This window comes from Aspergillus chevalieri, chromosome 3, assembly GCF_016861735.1.
Source record: "Aspergillus chevalieri M1 DNA, chromosome 3, nearly complete sequence".
Classification (NCBI taxonomy): domain Eukaryota; kingdom Fungi; phylum Ascomycota; class Eurotiomycetes; order Eurotiales; family Aspergillaceae; genus Aspergillus; species Aspergillus chevalieri.
This window is the reverse complement of record NC_057364.1, coordinates 3,216,466-3,239,404: the sequence shown is the minus strand read 5'-3', so window position 1 is coordinate 3,239,404 and position 22,939 is coordinate 3,216,466. Positions and strand designations below refer to the sequence as shown.

The window sequence follows — 22,939 nt, the reverse complement described above, 5'->3', positions numbered from 1 at the left end:
GCCTCACCCGAGACAGTCAACTATGTTTGCCCATTGAAAGTCCCGTGGACTCAGGTGACCCACAGCAACTTGTTGAAATCATGGCTTAGTCAGGGTTGAAAGTAACTAACTACGTATCAAGCGTATATGGTCGAGGTCTCTGATTTTTGCCAATGAAGCTATCTAGGATCCTATATAAGACCGTAGACTACCTAACAGAGTATTCTAAGCGAATGTGCGATTTTAATAGCAATAAACGATTGCAATAAGGGCCAATGAGTGAAAAGACTGCTTGCGCCATATGATATCAGTGAGGCATGAATCAGGCATCAGTTGGTATCGTTCGGTAAGGAACCTCTCTATTCCCAGGTTACAGGTCGGGTGGCATCGTTCTAGAGGTGCGGTGCCGCGCTAGTGAGTCACATGACTCATTTAGCGGCTTCCGGCACTTACAATACCATGTTTTAATTACCCGGCATCTGAGTTTTACAGATTCCTGACCATTAGATATCATTATCTATTTGCTGTAGTTTTGCTCGCCGTTCCATAAGTTCCAACTCTTTTTCTTCATTTAGAAGTTGTTTTGCCTGGTTTTGGAGCTGTTTCTCTCGTATTTCTTCCTCTTTATCCTTCAATTGAAGCTCAAACTCACAGAGCTCTAGAGCTTGCCGTTGTTGCTCAATATTTAATATATTCTGTGAGGAGATCCGACGAAGGCTTTGTGAAGTGGATGAGGCAGAACTAGTTTGTAACTGGTTAGTAACTGGTTATTGATTGATTAGAAAATGCGTACCCTGAAACCCGTGATTGGGATCGAAACCTTTGAGGTTGCGGTTCTTGTTGAGAGTCCATTGATAAATGATCTGAGGATGAGCGACGACGCTTTCAAGATTCTAGGCAATTTCCAAGTCATTAACAAAGATTGCCATCATAAATGATGGATATATATATATATATTACCTTCCCGTGCCATGTGTCGTAAATAATTAACTTCCATATTTGCTGTTCGATATGAATGGTGAATCCCAAAGCGAGTCTGATTTATATATTGAAGAACATCATTTTTATCAAGTTTTGCAGAACTAGAAATCATTAGCAACCACTTAAGATGTAGTCTTTAACTGGTTGTAAACTAGTTTTCAACTACTTACTTTTGGATTGCTGCTACTAATGTCAATCGCTTTCCTGCTGCATTAGCCTTGTGATGAGATTGCTCAGCTGAATTAGTATGATTTCGAATTGAATCATAGATAGAGGCAGGAATATTAGAGCAGCTTTTATGAAGGCCAGCTTTAATAACTGGTTGCCTCTTATGCTCAGCCCAAGCCTGTACCTTTGGCTCTTCGTGAACTAAGGCAGTTAGTAACTGGCTGTTAACTGGTTGGAAACCAGTTGAGGAATACTTATCAATAAATCACACAACTGATCATAATCGTCTTCAGACTTGCAGTCAATCAGAGCCGCCATTCGACTCCATATTCCTGACCCTCTATTATTATTCCCCACTGCTTCAGTGATAGTTCGAAAAAAATGAACACGGCAAAAAATAATTATTCCCTTTAATTGCCAGAGTATTGGTCGGTGGAGAGGGTCAATTTCTTGAAGGAAGCGCCCAAGGCCTATACAGTTAGTGAGTACTTTGCAAGTGATTTGTAACTAGTTACTTACCAGTATACTGTTTAGTATCCATGTCCACAACAATACCATATATTCCAGTGGAATGTATAGAACTAAACTTAATAGCATCTCCAGTGACCTTTTGAATAAGAGAGAATACTCTTTTAAACAAGAGATAATAGCCCTCAGTTGTTTCCTGATTTGTGAAAACTCGGAAAAGGGTGATGACTATTACAACTAGTCAGTAACTAGTTAGCTAGTAATTGATCATTGGATACCTACTTTTTCCATGTTCATGAAGATAAGTTGCAAATGCAACTTCATTTATCTCTTTTTCTCGAATTCGTTTGTATGACATGTCGACTTCAAAAGAAGATAATTGACTCAAGAGCTGGATTTGCTCTTTAAAAGCACAGAGAATCATTATACCCTCAGTATCAAAATATTTCTCTTGAATGTATTCCTATAATGAGTTAGTAACTAGCTTCCAACTGGTTTGCAAGTACTTACCCTGATAAATGGATTTGTATTATATATATACAAGACCCCATTATAGCCCTGACCAGCTGGGTATGAAAGCAATCGTTGTTTCTGTATGATAGCAGAAATGCGATCTAGGTTTGAAAAAGATGTGTGTATTTCAGCAGGTGTAGAAGCATTATACTGAGAACAAAAAGCCTCTAGTTCTGGACTTCGTAGGAATTGAGCCATTAACTGGTTAGTAACTAGCTTAAAAGTGTTGAAGAAGCATTTAGCATTTACCTCGAGTTAGGCTTGGGTTTCTCATCTGCCTAATTATGTTCTGAACCCCTTTTAGAATAAGCTCTGGTGGCTTATGTGGAGGAGGAGGAGGAGGAGGATGTTTATGGATTCCCTGAGATGTAAAGACAACATAAGGACAATCTTGAATATCAATTGGTACCAGTGCAGTAAAAGTAACATCACATTTAAGATGTTCTAATCTGCCAGGTCCTTGAATATGATCAAAATCTAAATAGTTCATAAGTACTGTGCAACCAGTTTCCAAGCAGTTAAGAACCACATATGACATACCACAATACTTTCGACGAGATGTCAGTGGCTCAATGACAGCACATTCTTCCTGAGATGGCAGGATTGAATCATTGAATAACTGCTCTAGGAAGTCAATGTCAATTGAAGTATGGCCTTTAACTGTCACAGGCTGCGCCTGTAGAATAAATGATATGTTATTCGGAGAGATGATCGGAGGGGTTACCAGACTACCTACCCCGCACGGCGTACATTTGTATATAAAGCTGTCCGATCGGACATCCGTTCTCCTGTTCTTCAACGAAATCTTTTGTGTGATAGCTAGTCATTAGCACTACGGGCTTAGCCCTTAACATTAGATTTCGTTCCTTTCCTTTCCTATCGGCGGCTCAATCGTGCGATAGTGGGATCGACCGAGAATAGTATAATCACGCACGACGAGAACCACGACGATAACCACGACGATAACCACGACGATAACCACGACGATAACCACGACGATAACCACGACGACAAGAACTATTGCTCTACTATATACAACAGCAACTGGCTAGAACTCATGCCCACATATGAAGCCCCTACCATTAGCGATCACGAAGAATCCGCACTGAGCGCTGAACCGGAAACTACAGACTCACAGGAGACCCCAAGCACTATGAGCCAAAGCAATGATAGCAATAGTGTGCACCAGCGCCCCCGACAAATCCTACCGGATCCTGAGGTGTTTAAGGGAGATATTGCTTCCTATCAGAACTTCAAGCATCTCCTGAAAGCGAAGCTCCATGTTGACAGGAAGGCCCTGGGAGGTCCTTACGAATGCCTATGGTATGCCTATGGACGATTGTCTGGCAATGCAGCTAGCCATATTCTTCCATGGATGATTGCCAACGCTGATTCGCCCACTATGGTAAACGACGATACAGTGACCAAACTCTTCGAACATCTTGATTTCAACTATATGGATAAGGAGCTCCAGAGGAAGGCTATGTACAACCTCAGCACATTGAAACAAGGCAACAAAACCATCAATGAACTGCTTGCAACCTTTGACCGTTATCTGATGGAGGCTGGCCAACAGAACCAGCCCGACAATATGAAGATTTTTTGGTTGGAAAACACCCTCAATGATGATATATTCAATCGGCTTGTTAACGCGCCTACCTGCAAAACATTTAGCGAATACTGTGTTCAACTCCAGGGTATCTATGATAGGCATCAGAAATACCAACAGCGCTCTGCAGAACACCGACGTCCCCCTAATCGACGGACAACTACACCCATGTTTCCTCCTCCAGCAACCTCCCCCACAGCTACTTCTACCCAAGGAGACCCCATGGACTGGGAGCCCACCATTTCTCGTGCCCGAAACCCCCAACGCAAGCGGGCTCGATGGGTCAGTGGCAAAGAGATTGAGCACCGGAAGCAGGAGGGATGCTGTTTCCGATGCGGCTCTGCTGGTCATCAGATTAGCCAGTGCCCATTTCTCCCTGCACAACGTCCTACACCTAGGGTTGCTGAATTCACTGCAGAGGATGTCACAGATGCTGTCCTGGATGACACTCAAGCCACACCAGTGCCTGATGTACCTTCGGGAAAAGCCTAACTCCTGTGCAAAGTCGCCCACAGGAGTCAGAGCTAGATCGGTTACAGAGATATTGGCGTACCTTCAATCAAAACGTTCACTTCAATGGTCCCCCACTGCTAGTTAGCTCCTTAGTCAATGGAAAGAGCAATTGCAAAACATTAGCAGATTCTGGTTGTACAACATATGGTATCATATCTGAACGCTACGCCTCACGTCACCGATTACAGCGCATATCCATCTCCCCCGGAGCATGCGAGGATTTGATGGTCCACGAGATGGTCTAATCACAGAAGTCGCCTATTTTTCTATGGACGTTGGTGGGAATAAACAACAGGAAATGTATGCATACATTGTTCCCCGCATTGATGGTGAAGACCTCATTCTTGGCCTACCTTGGCTTTACCACCAAGGAGTGTCCATTATTGCACACAGCCCCCTGGGTGTACCTGCTCTACGTCTGGCCAATGGTGATCACGTCCCCTCGCTGCAGCATGAACCAGACATGGAGATCCATCAGGTCAGCGCTCAATCATTCAGGGTCTGGATGGATCGCCGCAAGAAAAACCATAGTGTACAGATATTTACTGCCAGCATGCGGGATATTGAGAAGGCCCTAGAGGTTAAACATCACTCTGACCCTAGAGAAAAGCTACCCAAGCAGTATCATGCCTGGTTAGAAGTGTTTGAACGGAAGAAGGCGGACACCTTGCCCCCACACCGTGGACCACAGGTGGATCACAAAATTGAGTTAGTAGGGAAGGATGAGAAGGGAAGCACACCTGAACCCCCCTGGGGTCCACTATACAACATGTCCCGGGGAGAGCTCCTTGTACTGCGGAAAACCCTGCGGGAACTCTTGGACAAGCAGTTCATACGTGTTAGTGATTCCCCTGCAGCTGCACCAGTCCTATTTGTCAAGAAACCTGGGGGTGGCTTGCGATTTTGTTGTGACTATCGTGCCCTTAATGCAATCTCCAAGAAGGACCGATATCCACTACCCCTGATTAATGAGACTTTGGAGCGTATTGGAAAAGCTAGATGGTTTACCAAGCTGGATGTTATTGCCGCCTTCCATAAGATCCGCATTGCGAAGGGATATGAATGGTTAACTGCATTCCGCACACGTTTTGGCCTCTTTGAATGGCTAGTCACACCTTTCGGCCTCGCCAATGCACCAAGCACCTTCCAACGCTATGTGAACTGGACTCTACAGGAATTCCTTGATGAATTTGTGTCTGCATACCTAGATGACATTCTAGTTTTCTCCTCTGGATCCCTTCAGGACCACTGTGAAAAAGTCTCCAAAGTCCTGCAACGGCTCAAGGATGCTGGTCTTCAGCTTGATATTGACAAGTGCGAATTTGAAGTACAATCCACCAAGTACCTGGGCTTTATTATTGAGGCAGGCAAAGGCATCCGCATGGACCCTGCCAAATTATCAGCTATCAAGGATTGGGCAGCCCCAACCAGTGTACAGGGGGTGCGTTCCTTCCTAGGGTTCGCCAATTTTTATCGACGGTTCATACGAAACTTTGCAAATATCACAGCACCACTCACTTCACTCACCAAGAAGGAAGCAAAATTCACATGGAATTCAGACGCTGACAAGGCTTTCAACCAGCTCAAGGAGATGTTTACCACTGCACCTATCTTAACGCAATTTGATCCAGACCGCGCTACAGTGGTAGAGGCTGACTCCTCTGGCTGGGCTACTGGTGGTGTATTGTCCCAATATGATGACAATGGGGTACTGCGCCCATGTGCCTTCTTCTCAAAAAAGAACTCACCTGCAGAATGCAACTATGAGATCCATGACAAGGAGTTGCTAGCAATCATCAATTGTTTGAAGGAATGGGAATCAGAGCTCATTAGCACACCCAAGTTCATCATTATCACTGATCATAAGAATCTCCGCTATTTTATGAAGCTGCGACGCCTTAATGAACGACAGATGCGCTGGGCAGATATATTGAGCCGCTATGACTTCTACCTCCAGTACCGACCTGGGAAACTTGCCCTTACTCCTGACGCCCTATCTCGCCGAGATCAAGACATGCCCAATGACCCAGGTGATGAACGACTGCAGATGCGAGAGAAGCGCCTCTTGGACCCTAATGCATTTGTTGAGACCAGTGAATGCACCATATGCTGTGTGTCAGCTGTACAGGTCGACAAGTCCATTCAAATCCTACCAATCCATACTAGTAATGGAACTACAGAAAATGAAAACACCACCTCAGATCTTGAACAGCAATGGAGCCATGCAGAAGCTGAGGATACCACTATGCCCATACTTTGTGATGCCATCCGTGCAGGATTACCTCATTTCCCTCCTGAATTGGGAATCCGGGTCTCAATTGGCGAATGTGAATTAGACTCTGATGGTCGGATCCTCTTTCGCAAACGACGATGGGTTCCCAATAATGAACCTTTACGAACAAGATTAATGCAAGAAGCCCATGACTCCCCACTGTCTGGGCATCCAGGTAGCACTGCACTATATAGTCTACTTGCTCGACAACTTTTCTGGCCCAATATGAGTGCAGATGTGAAACGTTTTGTCAAGAATTGTGACCAATGTGGAGCTACCAACATATGGCGAGATCGACGACAAGGACTGCTGAAACCCTTACCTATCCCAGATCGCAAATGGCGTGAACTCTCCATGGATTTTATAGAAGGACTGCCAGAGTCAAATGGTTACAGTGCTATCCTGGTGATAGTAGACCGCCTCACAAAAGGGACTATCCTAATCCCTTGTGCAAGGACAGGAAGTGACTACATTGTACCAAAGTTCCTGCAGCATGTTGTGGCATACCATGGCCTCCCAGCTGCTATCACCTCTGATCGCGGCTCACAGTTTGTGGGTGAACTCTGGGAACGCATGTGTAGCCTCCTCAAGATCAATCGACGCCTATCCACTGCCTACCACCCCCAAACTGATGGGCAAACAGAGCGCATGAATGCAGTTGTTGAGAGCTATCTCCGTAACTTTTGCAACTTTGCACAGGACAACTGGTCAGAAATCCTACCTATGGCGCAGCTTGCAATTGCCAACCAGACTGCAGCTTCTACTGGGTTCAGCCCCTTTTTCCTTGACCATGGGTTCCACTTGGAGACACTTCAACTAGTTGAACCAGTCACTGAAGAACTCCAACAATCATCCAGTGGGTCTGCAGGTGCACGAATAGCTGACAAACTCAAGAATGCATTGGAGGTCGCTCAAAGTGAGTTAGCTGCAGCCCAGGAACGACAGGAACAATATGCCAACCGTTACCGAAACCTTGCACCACACTACAAGCCTGGTGATAAAGTTTGGCTCGCCCTGCATAATATCCGAACAAGCCGTCCCAGCAAGAAGCTTGATGTGCGCCAGGCCAAATATACCATCCTAGCACAGATTAGCCCGTATGCCTACCGACTGAACACACCAGAGGGTATCCACCCTGTCTTCCATGTTGACCTCCTCCGGCCAGCAGCAAACAACCCCTTTCCCAGTCAGCGCAATGACGACTATCAGCCCCCAGCTGTGCTTGTTGACGGCGAGGAAGAATACCAGGTGGAGCGTATACTGGACTACCGACAGATCCGCCGTGGACGGGGATTTCAGCGACAATACCTAGTGAAATGGACCGGTTATCTACATCCTGAATGGACTGCTGCGCACAACATGGAGAATACCGCCGCACTGGATGAATGGGAGCAACGCCACAGAAGCCAGAGCCCTGTGAGGGATGGGGATGATTCTTAGGAGGGGGGTGTTGTCACAGGCTGCGCCTGTAGAATAAATGATATGTTATTCGGAGAGATGATCGGAGGGGTTACCAGACTACCTACCCCGCACGGCGTACATTTGTATATAAAGCTGTCCGATCGGACATCCGTTCTCCTGTTCTTCAACGAAATCTTTTGTGTGATAGCTAGTCATTAGCACTACGGGCTTAGCCCTTAACATTAACTGAGCTATAGTAATGCTTTTGGAGAAAGTCTGCTGTTCCGTGTACACACCCAATATATGGATGGTATTCATTGTTCACGTCCTATGTAACTAGTCAGAAAGCAGGGTTAAACTAGTTATGAAGTAGTCTTACAGGATAAAAGTGCCTTTTGAATTTTGGTGCACAAGTTGGAAGTTGCTCAAGGCATGCATGACCCTTTTGAAAGAATGCTTTCTTTGACCGATAAAGACTAGAATATCCATAATTAGTTAGTAAACAGTATTTGCTAGTTATGAAGCAGTTGATGCATAGCTACCTATATGCATTTCGTTTTCGAATGTCCCTTTCAATCAAATCAATATTCTTTCGAATATTCTGGATTTCCTCCCATGCAGTCTCATCAAGGTAAGTGTGATATAGTGTACGGAGGCTTGGCTTTAAATATTCACATGTTAAAGCTCCAGAACATCTCCACATCCATTTCTTTACTGAACAGTTTAGAAATGATGATTTGACACTTGCTCTGGCACCACGGATACTTGCGCGGGAGTGTCAGGGTGCGGGGTCAGGTGCAGGAATATGGTAGGAATTGACGAACAGATTAAGCTACAGGTCAGGCTATCTACAGGTTCATAGACAAGACGCAGCTCGAAGAGCTGCAACAGGATCGCGTTGGCGCAGATAGATAACTCTGTGGGTCACGTGCCCGGTCACGTGCATATATCACGGGCTAGCACCGTGACAGTACTCCCCTCCTCAAGGCCGAGCTCCGTCGAGGCCAGGCCCAGGCTTGTAGGGATAACGGCGATGGTAATTTGTTACGATCTCTTGAGCATGCTCCAGGTATGAGGCAGGTTCTTCAGTCAGCTCATCATAACCAGTCCATTTGACAGTATACTTCAAGCGAGGTCCTCCACGGCCTCTTCTTTCCCAACGGGAATCCAAGATGTCTTCAACTTGCCATTCTTCGAGTCCATCAACTTCAACAGGTGGTGGGGGCTCTTGTCTTTGGCCCGGGGCAGGGTTTCTGGCAGCAGGGCGAAGTAGGCTGACGTTGAATACTGGGTGTATCCTCATGCTGGCAGGCAGGTCAAGCTTATAAGCGTGCGGACTGACGATCTCAGTAATGCAGAATGGCCCTAAGTTCTTCCAGTCTAGCTTCTTCTGCGGGCGAAGGGTCCGGATATTGCGAGAATCTAGCCATACATACTGACCAACTTGGTAACAACGGGCAGGTTGTCTCTTCCGGTTGGCTTGTTCCTCCTGGCGAGCCTGGGCAGATATAATTTCTGTACGAACAAACTCAGTGATTAACTTCATCCGGCAGGCGAATTCCTCAGCATCTCTGGTGGGCTGGTTGGTAGGCTGGACAGGTTCAAATCCCATTCGTGGATGAAATCCATAGTTTGCAAAGAATGGGGAAACACAGGTAGTCTCAGAGCGGGTAGAATTAGCAGCAAACTCTGCTAGTGGTAGCCATTCAGACCAGTCATCTTGCAGGTAGGATACATAGGCGCGGAGGTATTGTTCCAGAACAGCATTAGTCCTCTCAGTCTGGCCATCAGTCTCAGGGTGATATGCAGTTGAGAGCAAGTTTGTGATTTGCAGGCGGCGCATCAGATGTTTCCAGAATTGGGCAATGAATTGCGGACCTCGGTCTGATACAATAGTTCGTGGCAGGCCATGGAGTTTCCAAACATTGCAAGTGTACAGGTGGGCAACTTCTTCTGCATTGCAGGTTCCCTTGCATGGAATGAAGTGTTTCATTTTTGTCAGTCGGTCTACTACAACCAGGATTGCATCATACCCATGGCTTGGCGGGAGATGTGTGATGAAGTCCATGCTAATGTCTTGCCAGGATCTTTCAGGAACAGGCAGAGGGCGCAGGAGGCCTTGACGGGCTTCTCTGGATGGTGTTATGCGGCGGCATGTGTGGCAGTTCTGGGTCCATTGCTCAACATATTGATACATTCCAGGCCAGTAGTATTCTCGGGACATGAGCTCATAGGTTTTGGATCGGCCAGGGTGTCCTGCAGCTGGCTTATCATGACATTGTCTCAATAGCTCGGCTTTTAACTCTCCATGATCTGGAACATAAAGTCGATTCCGGTAGAAGAGATAGTTGCCTCTTCTCTGGCAGTCAGCCAAGGTGATCTTAGGGTGTCGTGTGGCATTCTTGTCCAGGGCTTCCAGGATTGACTGTACTGTCTCATCAAGTGGGTATGCACTGTCCAGCAGATTCTTGATATCTTGTGGTGGTTCTGGCACGTTGTGATTGGTCTCATCAGCAAATCTAACTCTCCTTGTTTGAGCAGGTGTTCTGGGTGGGTTCACAATAGGGTTCTCAGCAGAATGAGCTTGGGCTCTAGTTGTAACGTTCAGGGTAACAGATGAACTGTCAGGTGCAAGCTCAAGGTTCTCTTTCTTCAGAACAGTCTGGCTTTGGTGTAGCAGGCGCTCATCCCCCTCCTTAGGGAGATCCTCTGACCTCCTGGTCAGGGCATCAGGTTTCACTCCTTGTTTGCCTGGGCGGTAAATGATCTTGAAGTTAAAACGGGACAGGAACTCAGACCAGCGGGCCTGTCGACGATTCAAGAGCTTGGTTGTCATGAAGTATTCCAGATTCCGGTGATCAGTGATAACTTTGACAGGAGATGGGGTTCCTTCCAGCTCAGGGCGCCATTCTTCGAAGCAGCGGATAATAGCCAATAACTCCTTATCATAGATCTCATAATTGCATTCAGTCACTGAGTGTTTCTTGGAGAAGAAAGCCACAGGGTGTAAGACACCATCATCGTCATACTGAGACAGGACTCCAGCAGAAACATAGTCAGAAGCATCAGTTTCCAGAATAACTTCCTTATTCCAGTCAAATGGTCTAAGGACAGGTGCAGTGGTGAAGGCCTTTTTCAGCATATTAAAGCTTAGCTCACAGGTAGTGTTCCATTTAAACTGGATGCCTTTCTTTGTCAGGTTCACTAGGGGTGTAATGATCTTGGAGAAATCCTTGATGAACCTCCGGTAGAAGTTTGCAAAGCCAATAAATGCTTGGACATCAGTCACACAAGTTGGGGTTTCCCAGTCAACAATAGTCTTCACTTTGTCAGGATCCATGCGTAGGCCATCTCGGCCAACAATGATACCCAGGAACTTGGTCTCAGGCACAGCAAATTCACACTTGGACAGTTTGGCAAAGAGGCCTGCATCTCGCAGTTTCTCAAGAACCAAGCAGACATGGCGGGTATGCTCCTCACGGGTCTTACTATAGATCAGGATGTCATCCAGATAGGCAGTGCAGAAGGTATCCAAGTAGTCTCGCAGGGTGTCATTCATGAATCGCTGGAATGAAGCAGGTGCACCAGTCAGACCAAAGGGCATCACAAGGGATTCAAATAACCCTAGTCGTGTACGGAAAGCAGTCAGGTATTCAAGTCCTTTCTTGATTCTCAGGTTATTGAAGGCAGAAATGATATCAATCTTGGTGAAATATTTCATCCCTTTCAGGTTGTTCAGGGTCTCCTTGGTCAGTGGTAGTGGGTAGCGATCTTTCACAGTGATGGCATTCAGGGCGCGATAGTCAACACAGAACCGGAGGCCTCCTCCAGGCTTCTTCACAAACAGGACAGGTGATGCAGCAGGTGATGAGCTGGGGCGAATAAACCCTTTCTTCAGGTTTTCCTCAATCCATTCCTTCAGGGCCTTCAGCTCTTCTCGGGACATTGGGTACAAGGGCCCAAATGGGGGCACTTTCCCATCTTGTAGCTTAATATCATGATCATATGGGCGGTGGGGTGGCAGGCGCTCAGCCTCCCTGGGTGAGAATACATCTGCAAAGTCTTGGAACTCAGGTGGTAGTTTCGCCATTGGGTCTTCTTCATCAGGCACAGGGTTCAGGGCAGCTTCAATATCATCAACGGTGACAGTAAACAGGCGATAACTCCTTCGGGCATAGGCACAGCAGGCAGACATGGATACAGCAGCAATATCTCGGTGTTTCAAGCGCTCAGGTCGGGGAGGCAGGTGTTTTGGGCGGGTCTTTTGTGGAATATCATGTAAAGCTCGTATTTTTGCAGGTCTCATGGGCATGTTGCAGTGTTCCTGGCAGTACTTGCTATCAAACAGGACAGTATGCTCAGCAAAGCCAATTCGGGGATCGTGGATCTTTAACCAGGGAAGTCCTAGTACAACAGGATAGTGCGCTAGCTGTGTGACCAGGAAGCAAGCCCTTCTCTCTTGGTGATCGTTAATTCTCATATGCATTTGGGCATAGTGGGTGATTGGTCCACTCTCAGCTTCTTGACCGTCAAAAGTCTCAAGGCGGATTGGTTTTTTCAGTGGCAGTAGCTCAAGACCTTTGTCTTGGGCCCATTCCTTATCAATAAATCTCTTTCCTTCGGCACCAGTGTCAAGCATGGCATAGCTTAGCAGTTCTTTTTCATGTCGGGACAGGGTTATGGGCAGAATCATCAGGTTTGAACGGTAGGATTCCTCTTCAACAGTTAATCCTTGGGTGGCAGCAGCAGAGATACGGATAGTGCGCTCATTCATCGTCTGGTCGCGACTTAGGCCAGACTCGCTCCTTTTGCTGACAGGTCTGGGGATGGGGAACGGTATCGTTCTGACACAGGTGTAGGTTCTGGGCTTGCGGGGGAGTGAGGACGGGGTGATAGATAGGCTGGGCGGACTCCCACAGGGCGATTATCAGGTAGTGGGCAGTTTCGGACCAAGTGGTTTTTGGAGCCACAACGGAAGCATTCCCCACGATCTCGACGGGAGGTTGTGTGACGGTGAGCAGAAGACAGATCCATAACATCAGTATTGTTTTCAGCAGGCTGCAGTGTAGCAGGGTGTTCAGTGGGTCTGACAGGGTTGGTGGGTTTTGTAGCTGAGGCATAGGTTCGGGCAGCAGGTGGAGGGTTATTCTCATAGTGACGGCGGCGGTTTTCCAAGTCTTGCAAGAAATTGGCAAACTGGTGATATTCACGGTTTGGGGGTTCATTATGCATGAGCATTCCTCGGAGTTCTCGGTTGATAGCTTGTTCCAGCAGGGTAGGCAGAACATCTTCAGACATTTCCCCTTCTAGAGCAAGGCGCTGGAACTCAGCAAAGAACATACCAAACTCTTTGTTGGCTTGGCGCAGGCGGAACAGTTCATTACGGGCATTGTTCACACGGTTCGGGTCACCAAAGGCTCGGTCCAGGATTTTTAGGATTTCTTCATAATCCTTTAACTGGCAGATTCCTTTCTTGATATATGGCAGAACTTGGGCATATGGAGCCCCTCTCAGGCGATTGGTAACATAGGTCATGCGGCTTTGCGGGGTGGGATAACGGTCATGGTTGACATTCATCTTCTCATGGATTTGGGAGATGAATCGGCGAAGATCCTTCCGGTCACCTTCAAATCGGTCTGGGTCAGGTAGGCGTTCAGAGAGTCTGGCAGAGCTGGTAGATGGGGGATCAACCGACGCAGGCGTTCCCACTGGAGCAACTGTGTGTATTTCAGCAGTGGGTTCAGGAGTTCGGGCAGGTGTATTAACCACAGGAGTTGCTAGGCGTAGTGCTTCATCCTTTTCCTTCAAGGCTTCTAGATATTTCTGCTGTGATTCCCGTAGTTGTTCCTTCTGATATTCAATGATTCCCTGGTCTCGGGCTTGGTTTTTCTCTTGTTTGAGGTGTAGGGCAGAGAGTTCTTCCTTCAGGCGGCTCACTTCCGTTTCAGAGGCTTGAAGCTTCAGGCTGGTCTGATCAGCTTGTCCTCTTGCTTCAGTAATAGCAGCCTCTGCCTCCTCAATATACTCATAAGCAAGGCGACAGTATTGAAACCATTCAGAGTGGTGGGTTGCAGCATGTTCAGTGAACTCCTCTAAACTGCCCGGCAAGAATGGTGGACGCGGGGCTGCAGACATCTTCAGGCGTCAACTCCTAAGGGTAGGAGCTGCGTAGTGTCAGGGTGCGGGGTCAGGTGCAGGAATATGGTAGGAATTGACGAACAGATTAAGCTACAGGTCAGGCTATCTACAGGTTCATAGACAAGACGCAGCTCGAAGAGCTGCAACAGGATCGCGTTGGCGCAGATAGATAACTCTGTGGGTCACGTGCCCGGTCACGTGCATATATCACGGGCTAGCACCGTGACAGGGAGTATTGTATCTTTTAACTAGTTAGTGGCCAGTTGCCAACCATTTGATAACCAGTTATAAATGAGTGTACAAGTACATACATCTTGTATTAGATGCTCTGCTTCCTGTAATCGGCCAACAACAGATACAATATAGGTGTACCCATGTCTATGTGTTCTTGGGTACTCTGGCAGATCATCTGTATACTCAATAAACAGTGTTTGAAGTGGATTTGATTTTGCATCTGTTAATTGAATGAAAGCGCTTGGTTGCTAAGTGATTTGAAAGTAGTTAGTAAGTAGTTGGGATTACTCTGGTAACCAAATTTCTCACCTCTTCAGCGGCATCAATATTTGAAACTATATCTTCCTCGCCAAAACTTCCTGAAGAATCTTCTGGATCCATATTGACAGTCGTAAGCAGTTAGTAACTGAGTGGTAACTAGTGAAATATAGTCTGGATCTTTTAAGCGAGAAGAACGAAATATTTACAGAAGGAAATTTAGAATTGAATTTCACAGTTCGTACAAACAGTATTTAAAGGTCAGGTGCCGCGCCGCTTGTGCCAAGAGCGGCGGGGCCGGCTTCCGGCTTCTCTGAACCGGCACATGACCTGTGTACTCCTCTATTCCGACACAACTTAATAACAACTTCCTCACAAACTTGTGAAGAGAACACGTTAGTCCAGAAAAAGAGATAGTATCATTTGTCTTGTTTCAGTTTAGCGCCACACGTCGCGCCCCATTGCTCTTGTCAGTCATGATAAAGAGATCTATGACTTAGAACCTCCCCAGCTTTCTCTCCATCTTGCCTCAGCCTTTTTTTTTCCATCGTCTGTCATCAGTTGGCCTTTTTCTCTTCATGGTCTGTGGCAAGCTGCAAGGATGTTCGAGTGCGAGGAGTGTGGTGACGAATTCTGGTACTACGAAGACCTCACCGACCATCTGGAAGATTACAACCACTGGCGTGAGTGCGAGACTTGCACAAGAATCTTCACCACCCAGCGCGCTTGTAACCAGCATATGAACGCCACCGACCACTGGGCACCTCGATATGAATGTGAGACTTGTACTAGAGAGTTTATGTCTCAGAATGCTGCCAACCAGCATATGAATGCTCTTGGACATTGGGCGCCTAAAGTTCCCTGCGAATCGTGCTCTGTGAAGTTCCACACTCAGCAAGCTGCGGATCAGCATATGAAGGCTCGGAATCATTTCAGAAATTACTGCAGAACTTGTGATCGTCGATTTATGAATGAAAATAATCTGCGAGCTGTAATTATCATGTCCCTTTCCAGGCGCAATTGATGCTAATGAGACTTTTACTGTAGCACCTCAATTCCAAGACCCACCGTGGCACCAACGTCCCCTGTCCTTTCTGCAAGGCAAAATACACATCAGCCAATGGCCTCGCTCATCACCTTGAAACAGGTTCCTGTCCTAACGCCCCCAAGCTTAATCGCGAGACTATCTACCGTATGATTCGCGAGCGTGACCCCCACGGAGTCATTACTAAAAGGCAGATTGAATGGCATGGAAGAGTTACCGCTGGATACACAGCGACTGATCGCGCATTTAACGGATCTTACTGGGAATGCTACATCTGCCATAGACAGTTTCGGCTCAGACCTCACCTGAACCAGCACCTCAATTCGCCTGTCCACCAGCAGAAGGTGTACCATTGTCCGAAGCGGGCTTGTGCGAAGGAGTTTGTTGCCTTGGCTGGTTTATTCAATCATCTTGAGAGTGAGAGTTGCGGTATGATGAGATTTGAAAATGTGCAGCGACACGTAGGCAATTTCATTCAGGGACGGCACCTCATCGCTTTCTAGTGGTGTTTATTTGGTACGATAGTCTTTCCTGGACTCATCACATAACACTGGGGAATTCAAATCGGTCTATTTCTTGCACTGAAGGCATTTCTGTTGTTCAGGAATTCCATACAAGGGTATCTCGCTAAGCTGATCATAGTTATAGTCTCTTTTGAACATATCATAGATAGTCAGGTCCCGAGACACTGTGTGCTGCCTAAATTGGTTGCCTGTTCCTGTGTAACTGGATAATTCTAGAATGATTTTAGAATGAAGCTCTTTTCCAGATGTGCAGTGCATGTTACGAATAGACCTCGCCAAACCCTCTTTGAGAAGGATTTCAAAGGATCGAAATTGCGCAGTGCTGCACAATGTTGGGTGATTGCTCACCCTCTCTATAGTGCACTCACCCAGGAGGCACCCACTGAACTATTGACTGAAGGTAAGCCACACGCCGGCCGGTTAGTAGTTGGGTGAGTGACCACCAGCGAATCCCGGCAGTTGTATTTTTTTTTTTTTTTCAATGCATGCCTTTGAAAGGTTCTATTTGTTATTGTGACATATTTCGTACTTCCCCCAACCCAGAGGCACATATTTTAACACTATTTCGTCTCTGGAGTAGGGATTCTGGCTCAGGATCGGTATTGGGAGTCAATTGTCATAACCCATTGATTCCCATCCAATTATATTATAACGCGTATCGAAAGAACGGGTTCTGCTTGTCAGTCAGGTCGTCGAAGGCTATCTTGTCTCGCTGCACCTCGTCCAGGTCCAACATGTCCCGAGCTCGGTTTTCTCTCCACAGCACCAAATAAAGCACGGCGGCAGCGGCAATAGTGATACAATAGCTATGAGATTGTCAGACTGTATACACAATTAAACATCTAGTATGCAAACCCACCAGATAATAAGGCCCTTCCACAGCTCTGGATAATGCTGAGCTTTGGACCCGCTGTTGACCAACTGCGGTCCGATAATGTTTCCCACAGAATAAGCAACGAAGACTGTGGCTGCCATGACAGTTTTCTTGGTGGCGCCGGCCACATTGCTGGCGCCAATGGTGATAATGAGGCTAACCACCGGTCCGAAGAAGCCGGTGAGTGCATAGCCCGCGACCGGCGTAGTTGGTTGATAGCCCCACTGCGACTTCCAGATCATCGCACAGCCGGCTATCACAGGAAGGCAGCAGGCAATCAGCATCGGGATCCGAGTATTGGGGACGCGGGTAGGGATGTATCCACACAGCGGGATGAAGATGACACAAACGCCTCCAACAGGAAATTGGAATAGGATAGAATCAAGTGTGTTGTAGCCAAAGGTAGAAACAATCAAAGGGCCGAAGCCAGAGATGGCACCATTAATGGTATATCTATGCTGGTAAGCATGTGCATATAAGATTTGGAAGGGAGACTTACGCCGCAGCCATCATGATGGCTACCAGGTAGATCTTGAAGTCCAACAGCGATTCTTTGATTTGGTCGAGTTTGATCCGTTGGCAGCGGACACCGGTCTGGCCTTTCCGCAGTCGCTCCACTGCCACCATTCGTTCTTCTGGAGTCAGGAACCAAGCGGAGACTGGGGAGTTAGGCATCGTGCAGCACCAGAGACCGAACAGGAATGTCAAAGCACCCGCAAGAATGTAAATATACTGCCATCTTGTCAAGGAGCCCGAAGTAATTTGTCCGAAGCCGTAGTTGAGTGCTCCACCGATGATCGTGAACCAGCCGGTGCCGGAGAACCACCAAGCCTGTCGGAGAGCCTGCTCTTCCTGCGTGTAGTAGCTACTGACGATGGTCATGAACCCGGTTGGAATTACGCTTTCGATGAATCCTGGTCCTGGTTAGATAGGGTTGCTATACACTCCTGGGCCCATGTGAGGTGTACCAAGAAAGAAGCGCTGCACAAACAATCCACGCCACGATGTCACGCCGGCCGTGGCCGCACATACAATGGCCCAGAGGAGGACCACGGGCCCCAGGACATAACGAGTGCTAAACCTCTGGAATATGAAGGTCATTGGGTAGAGACCCGCCAGCATTCCAAAATAGAAAATTGACGTTGCCCAGCTGAGCCGTGAAGTGTCAACTGATGGAGGAGAAGTGGAATGGTCGACTACTTGTAACGCCAAGTCGGTTGTCATGCCGAAGAGTGATGCACTGCCCAAGATAGCCTAGCAAGCAGATCAATGTATTGTCCCCAGAAAGAAGACTGGTCCTATCGTACCTTGTCATAGTATACCATACCATAGCCTGCACGAGTTAGCCAGAACCTCTGATGGTCAGGAATATTACTCACCTATTAACATAGCAGGCATGAAAAACAGATCAATTTTTCGCAGCACCCTTTTTTCTATGAGAGGGTTGATCTCCTGCGCCACATCGCTGACCAAAGCCAACGCTGCATCTTTCTCGGAGCTGATATTTGCAGGGTTGTTAGCATTTGCAATGTCTTGGAGCTGAATCATTTTTCCACATCCACAGCATTCCATAGAAACATCAGGCGAATTCCGTCAAACTTTGATGTTAAGATCGACAACGGTTGACTCACCGCCTTCGACGAGAGGCAGAATTTCATAGTGACAATTTGATGGTTTGATAATATCAACGTCGACTTTGTGAGCAAAGCAGCGGCACATCCATGGGGCCAACAACCAGTAGTGGACATCCTCACCAAAAAGGCCGGGTTCACTGCATATGCAGATTGGCTGGGTAGATCACAATTCTATACTGCCATCTGTAAACGCCATTAGGATGCTAAATGCATCAAACATGGGAACCTCTAGGCTTACCTCTGGTTTCCTTCTCTCTGTTTCTCCTTTTCGTCTGCCCCCCTCCCCCTCCTCTTCCCATCTCTCCCCCCTCCTTTCTCCTACTTCTCCTTGCCTCAGTTTTCGTATCAAGAAAACCTGAAGACACTCAGTTCGCTCTTAACAGCTGTGAAAATCCAAGCAGCTCCCCGCGCGGGGAGCTACCTGTATTTAGATGATAGATGGTAGTTTAGCTAGGTGACAGGCAGTCCCGATCTGCCCGTCGTATGTCCCGCACCGGGACCAGGGTTCTCCCGCTCCGAGGTGTGAAGCTCCAAGGATGCGTGGAAAGACCCGACCCTCGACGTTAAATAGAAACACACACACACACACACACACACACTTTGTGAGCAGACTGTAAGTTATTTCTTATGAATTTGTCAAGGTGGGAGGCAATAGTCAAAACATATAGGCCTTTGCTACATGAGAATCTATGTATATATAGCTCGTTATTACATTCACGATACAATATGACATGCAATTATAACCAAGAAGCATACTAATCACTCTTCATCCGGTGATGGAATATAAAACCCTCCCCAATACCTCGGTCCCGGAATATCCAGGTTTTTCACATCACGGCATGTTGGATGGTCATAATCTTCCGCAGCGCCTAAGGGCGAGACGGGAACCATGCACATCTCGTTGTCTTTGCAGCCAGTGCATTCCTTCCGCGTTGTCCAAGAAAGGTACTCTACAAGATAGGTGATTTTGCTCATTGTGGTCTTGTAATCGGCTTCCCATGCCTCAAGCAATGCCCAGCAGATTTCCTGGGCAACAGACCGGACGGCCAGTGCAGCTGCACCCTGCGTGGGAGCAAGCAAGGGAATGAATTGGGGTTTTCAGCGGTCAGCTTCGAGCGTGATGTTCCTCCTGTGGTACTCAACGAACGGCTTTAGGAGTCGTTCGATATTCTCACGTACTTCCGCCTCGTCGGGCACGCCAGAAGCCAGATATTTCAATGTATGCGAGTATCACTCGACGATCATATCAGTAATAGCCTGCCAATTGAACGAGGAATCGCTAGGATCATGCGTCATGACGAGAGTTTCCAATCCCTGTCTGATTGGTTCCAGTGACGACGACTCGAGATGCTCCAATCTAGGCCGATACTTTTTGCTCTCCCCACCAAAGATATCAAGATCATGTGCAAATGCCGTGACAAAGTGGTCGTAATTCAGACGCACCCGGTTCCCACCAATCCCATGATACCGCGACGCGACGGACAACCACGACCCTACATCCGGCTGAAGATCGGCTAGAGTCTTTTTCTTCGACCGATTACCCTTATCCAGCGACTTTATGGGCTTCGCCCGTACAGCGCGAACGAATTTCAGATCCCTCTCGAACGAGCATAGGATAACCTCGGTACCGATCTCCATGCGTAGTATCCCGTCTAGGCGATCGCCCCACGTCTCGCGGAGGATTCGACACATTTCAACTGCGGCCTCGGCTTCGTCCACGATTTGAGATTCGTGGATGGTGTCGTCGAGGAAGATGCGTTTCTGCGAATCCTGCGTTCCGTTATTCGACCATGCTGCTGATAGACCGTCGATGTAAAGAAGGCGGAGGTCTCGTGCAGCGGCGTACGTATGTAGCCAGCCACTTTCTTCGTCAGCTTCTGGTCCCGATGACAGTGGCTCCTGGCCCTGGCCATGGGCTGGTGCTCTGCATGGATTATGAGATTCGATCAAGGGCGGGGGTAATTTGGCAAATAGTATGGCTTGTGCTAGCTCAAAAGACAACCACTCCATTCCAGTGGTTGGGTTGGGAGTTCCCGTGCCGTGATAAAGCTGCGTGCCGGCTGGCACAGAGGCCAAGAAGAAGGACATGCCATAGTGGTAGAGAGTAGAGTCCCATTCTCGCATGGACGAGTGAATGGCATTGAAGATGTGATTGGCGTTGCGGACAGTCAGCTCTTCATGAGCAGCAATAGCTGCGGCTGAGAAGCCAGCTAGGAGGGCCAGAGAGGCGAGTTGTACTCGCATAGTAATTCCTGTTTCCTCTTTTGGAAGAAATGAGGCTGTCGAGAAGCTCAATGGATCAGGACATACAGGACACGGAACACGACGGCTCAATGCCTTTAAGTGAGTCGGAAATCGCGAGCGGATCACATCTGGGTTGTTTACATATCAAATTGGTTTCCTTAGATAAGGTTTAGGGCGACTGAGGCGCTCAGCGAGCTCGGGGCTGAACTCGCTGCAGAAAATCAGTTCAGCTGAGGCGGGGCAGAGTCATCGCCGCTAGTTGAAAGACCGTATGGATCAATAATGGAGAAGTGCAGCTCGCCGCTGGGCGATGGAATATCCCTGCCGCGGTATTCCCTTCCAAAGCTTCTTCCCAAATTCTTCTATTCGGTTGCAGGACACTGCTTTGGTGCTGACTTCCGTGCTTTGTTGTAGTAGTATGGCTGGGACCGATTGATATGTTGGCTGGCCAGAATGACCGATCAGAGAACCCGTCGATCACCCGATCGCTTGATCCATAGTTGTGATGAAAAGATGATAGGATCAGGGGACTACGGCTATGCAGCCTGCATCCTTTGACTATGGCCAATGCATACATTCTTAATGCACTGTACATTCTTCCTGTCTCTTTGAACTTCTGTCGCAACGATTTTCTTTAGTAGTTAGTTGATGACCATGACTAGAGCTCAGTATTGTAGGCAGCGGTATCATGTTGCTGTATCAATGTGTATGTCTTTGTGTTAGAGTAAGAAGTATGTACAACTCTATACCGCGCGAACACGATCTATGTCGTGGGAGGCATTCAAGGCAGTTGTTTACTAACTGGCGCGTCCAAGACGCTGGGCATCATGCTTGATGCGGTTTGCCTAATTCCTTCAAGCGCGGGGGTTGAAGGTTGGCAGGTAGAGACCTGTCTATCGGGGCCGTGATGGGACTGGGAACGGGGAGAAGTCGATTGCATATATTTTTGTCCAAGGGCAGTCACCCACTATCATCCAACAGGTTTTGCGGCGACCAATACTCATTTTCATCGCCCTGCGCGTCTAACCAAACCAGACCATCCGCCAGAAGATCATCAACGACGGTCTGCGCTCTTGCTTTCTCCCAGTTCAGATTCAAACGTAGCATAGAGACGCTGACGAAACCTAGAACTTGGATTGCTTCGAGAACGGTAGCCTGGTCTGTGTTGAGCTCTTTGGGAACCGACCGGATGTACTGCTTGCTGCCGACGGAGATGATGGAAAAACCGGAGCCGAGGGGTTCGAGGGATTTTACGGCGCGGAGGATATCATCTCTATTCAAGTAAGCATATTAGCAATAATCCTTGTTCATTCGAGGGTGGAGATGCCCACTCAGTGACCTCCAACCCACTCCCAATCGCCCTCCCCTTCCCCACCCTCCTCCGACACTCCTCAACCCCGATCAACCCCCCATTCTCACTCCTTGTCTCCCGACAAAGCTCTACAACTCTCACGGCAACCTCGAAATAAAAGTCATTCATATCCCCGCCCATAATCTGCGTCCAGAAACTACCCCCCTCACCCAGTCCCCTCCGTCCATTTTTCCCTCTCACGTTGCTGGCTGCCAGTGGATCAACTCCGATCGCATTGCACATGCGCGCGAATTCAGCGCGAAATGTGGGATTCGAACGGATCGTTGAGCTGTGTTCTAGGGCGAAGCTGTGCAGGACGGATTGGAAGACGGAGAGCTGGGTTTGGAGGGAGGAGGTATGCGTGGAGCGGAGGTTGGCACCGTGGGTGGCGTAGGATTGGGTTGTTTGGGTGCGGTTTGTGAAGGCGCCGAGGCCGACGCCGCGACGGGTTGACATGTTGATGCAGAAAAGGTATCTACTATGGAGTATTATGATAGGTTCGACATCCGTATGCGCTGTACTGTGATCGAGGTTGAGATGAGGTCCAGATGTTATCTCCGCATCGGCCATGTGACACAAGCCCTTATCATGATACAAGATAAGGGTTGATTACCGCATCCGGTTTAGCAGATCAATAGGCTGGACTAACCACACTAAGCCTAGCCGGACTCCACCCACAAACTCGTTTTTCTCAACTCCCGCCGAACATTTTCTCTTCCTTCTCAGCACGACA

The 22,939-nt window shown here is 47.8% G+C and overlaps 6 protein-coding genes across 6 annotated transcripts; 2 read left to right on the top strand and 4 right to left on the bottom strand.

Annotated features, from left to right (window-relative positions):
* Window positions 1–3,166: 3,166 nt before the first annotated feature.
* Window positions 3,167–4,210, top strand: ACHE_31149A (C2HC-type zinc finger protein; the record flags this gene model as incomplete). Its single annotated transcript, XM_043277846.1, has 2 exons — window positions 3,167–3,714; window positions 3,784–4,210. The coding sequence occupies 2 exons, from the start codon at window positions 3,167–3,169 to the stop codon at window positions 4,208–4,210; spliced, it is 975 nt and encodes a 324-aa protein (XP_043135684.1).
* A 4,676-nt stretch (window positions 4,211–8,886) lies between these two features.
* On the bottom strand, window positions 8,887–12,678 carry ACHE_31148S (uncharacterized protein; the record flags this gene model as incomplete). Its single annotated transcript, XM_043277845.1, has 1 exon — window positions 8,887–12,678. One exon carries the CDS (start codon window positions 12,676–12,678, stop codon window positions 8,887–8,889), a length of 3,792 nt encoding a protein of 1,263 aa, XP_043135683.1.
* Window positions 12,679–15,135: 2,457 nt separating this feature from the next.
* On the top strand, window positions 15,136–16,082 carry ACHE_31147A (C2H2-type zinc finger protein; the record flags this gene model as incomplete). Its single annotated transcript, XM_043277844.1, has 2 exons — window positions 15,136–15,525; window positions 15,582–16,082. The coding sequence occupies 2 exons, from the start codon at window positions 15,136–15,138 to the stop codon at window positions 16,080–16,082; spliced, it is 891 nt and encodes a 296-aa protein (XP_043135682.1).
* Window positions 16,083–16,749: 667 nt separating this feature from the next.
* Window positions 16,750–18,549, bottom strand: ACHE_31146S (putative MFS transporter; the record flags this gene model as incomplete). The annotated part of the gene is made up of 6 exons (XM_043277843.1): window positions 16,750–16,909; window positions 16,963–17,430; window positions 17,477–17,891; window positions 17,946–18,231; window positions 18,285–18,310; window positions 18,357–18,549. 6 exons carry the CDS (start codon window positions 18,547–18,549, stop codon window positions 16,750–16,752), a joined length of 1,548 nt encoding a protein of 515 aa, XP_043135681.1.
* Window positions 18,550–19,841: 1,292 nt separating this feature from the next.
* ACHE_31145S (uncharacterized protein) lies at window positions 19,842–20,855 on the bottom strand (the record flags this gene model as incomplete). Its single annotated transcript, XM_043277841.1, has 1 exon — window positions 19,842–20,855. The coding sequence occupies one exon, from the start codon at window positions 20,853–20,855 to the stop codon at window positions 19,842–19,844; it is 1,014 nt and encodes a 337-aa protein (XP_043135680.1).
* Window positions 20,856–21,815: 960 nt separating this feature from the next.
* Window positions 21,816–22,662, bottom strand: ACHE_31144S (ESCRT-II subunit protein SNF8; the record flags this gene model as incomplete). The annotated part of the gene is made up of 2 exons (XM_043277840.1): window positions 21,816–22,128; window positions 22,187–22,662. The coding sequence occupies 2 exons, from the start codon at window positions 22,660–22,662 to the stop codon at window positions 21,816–21,818; spliced, it is 789 nt and encodes a 262-aa protein (XP_043135679.1).
* Between the last annotated feature and the right edge of the window lie 277 nt (window positions 22,663–22,939).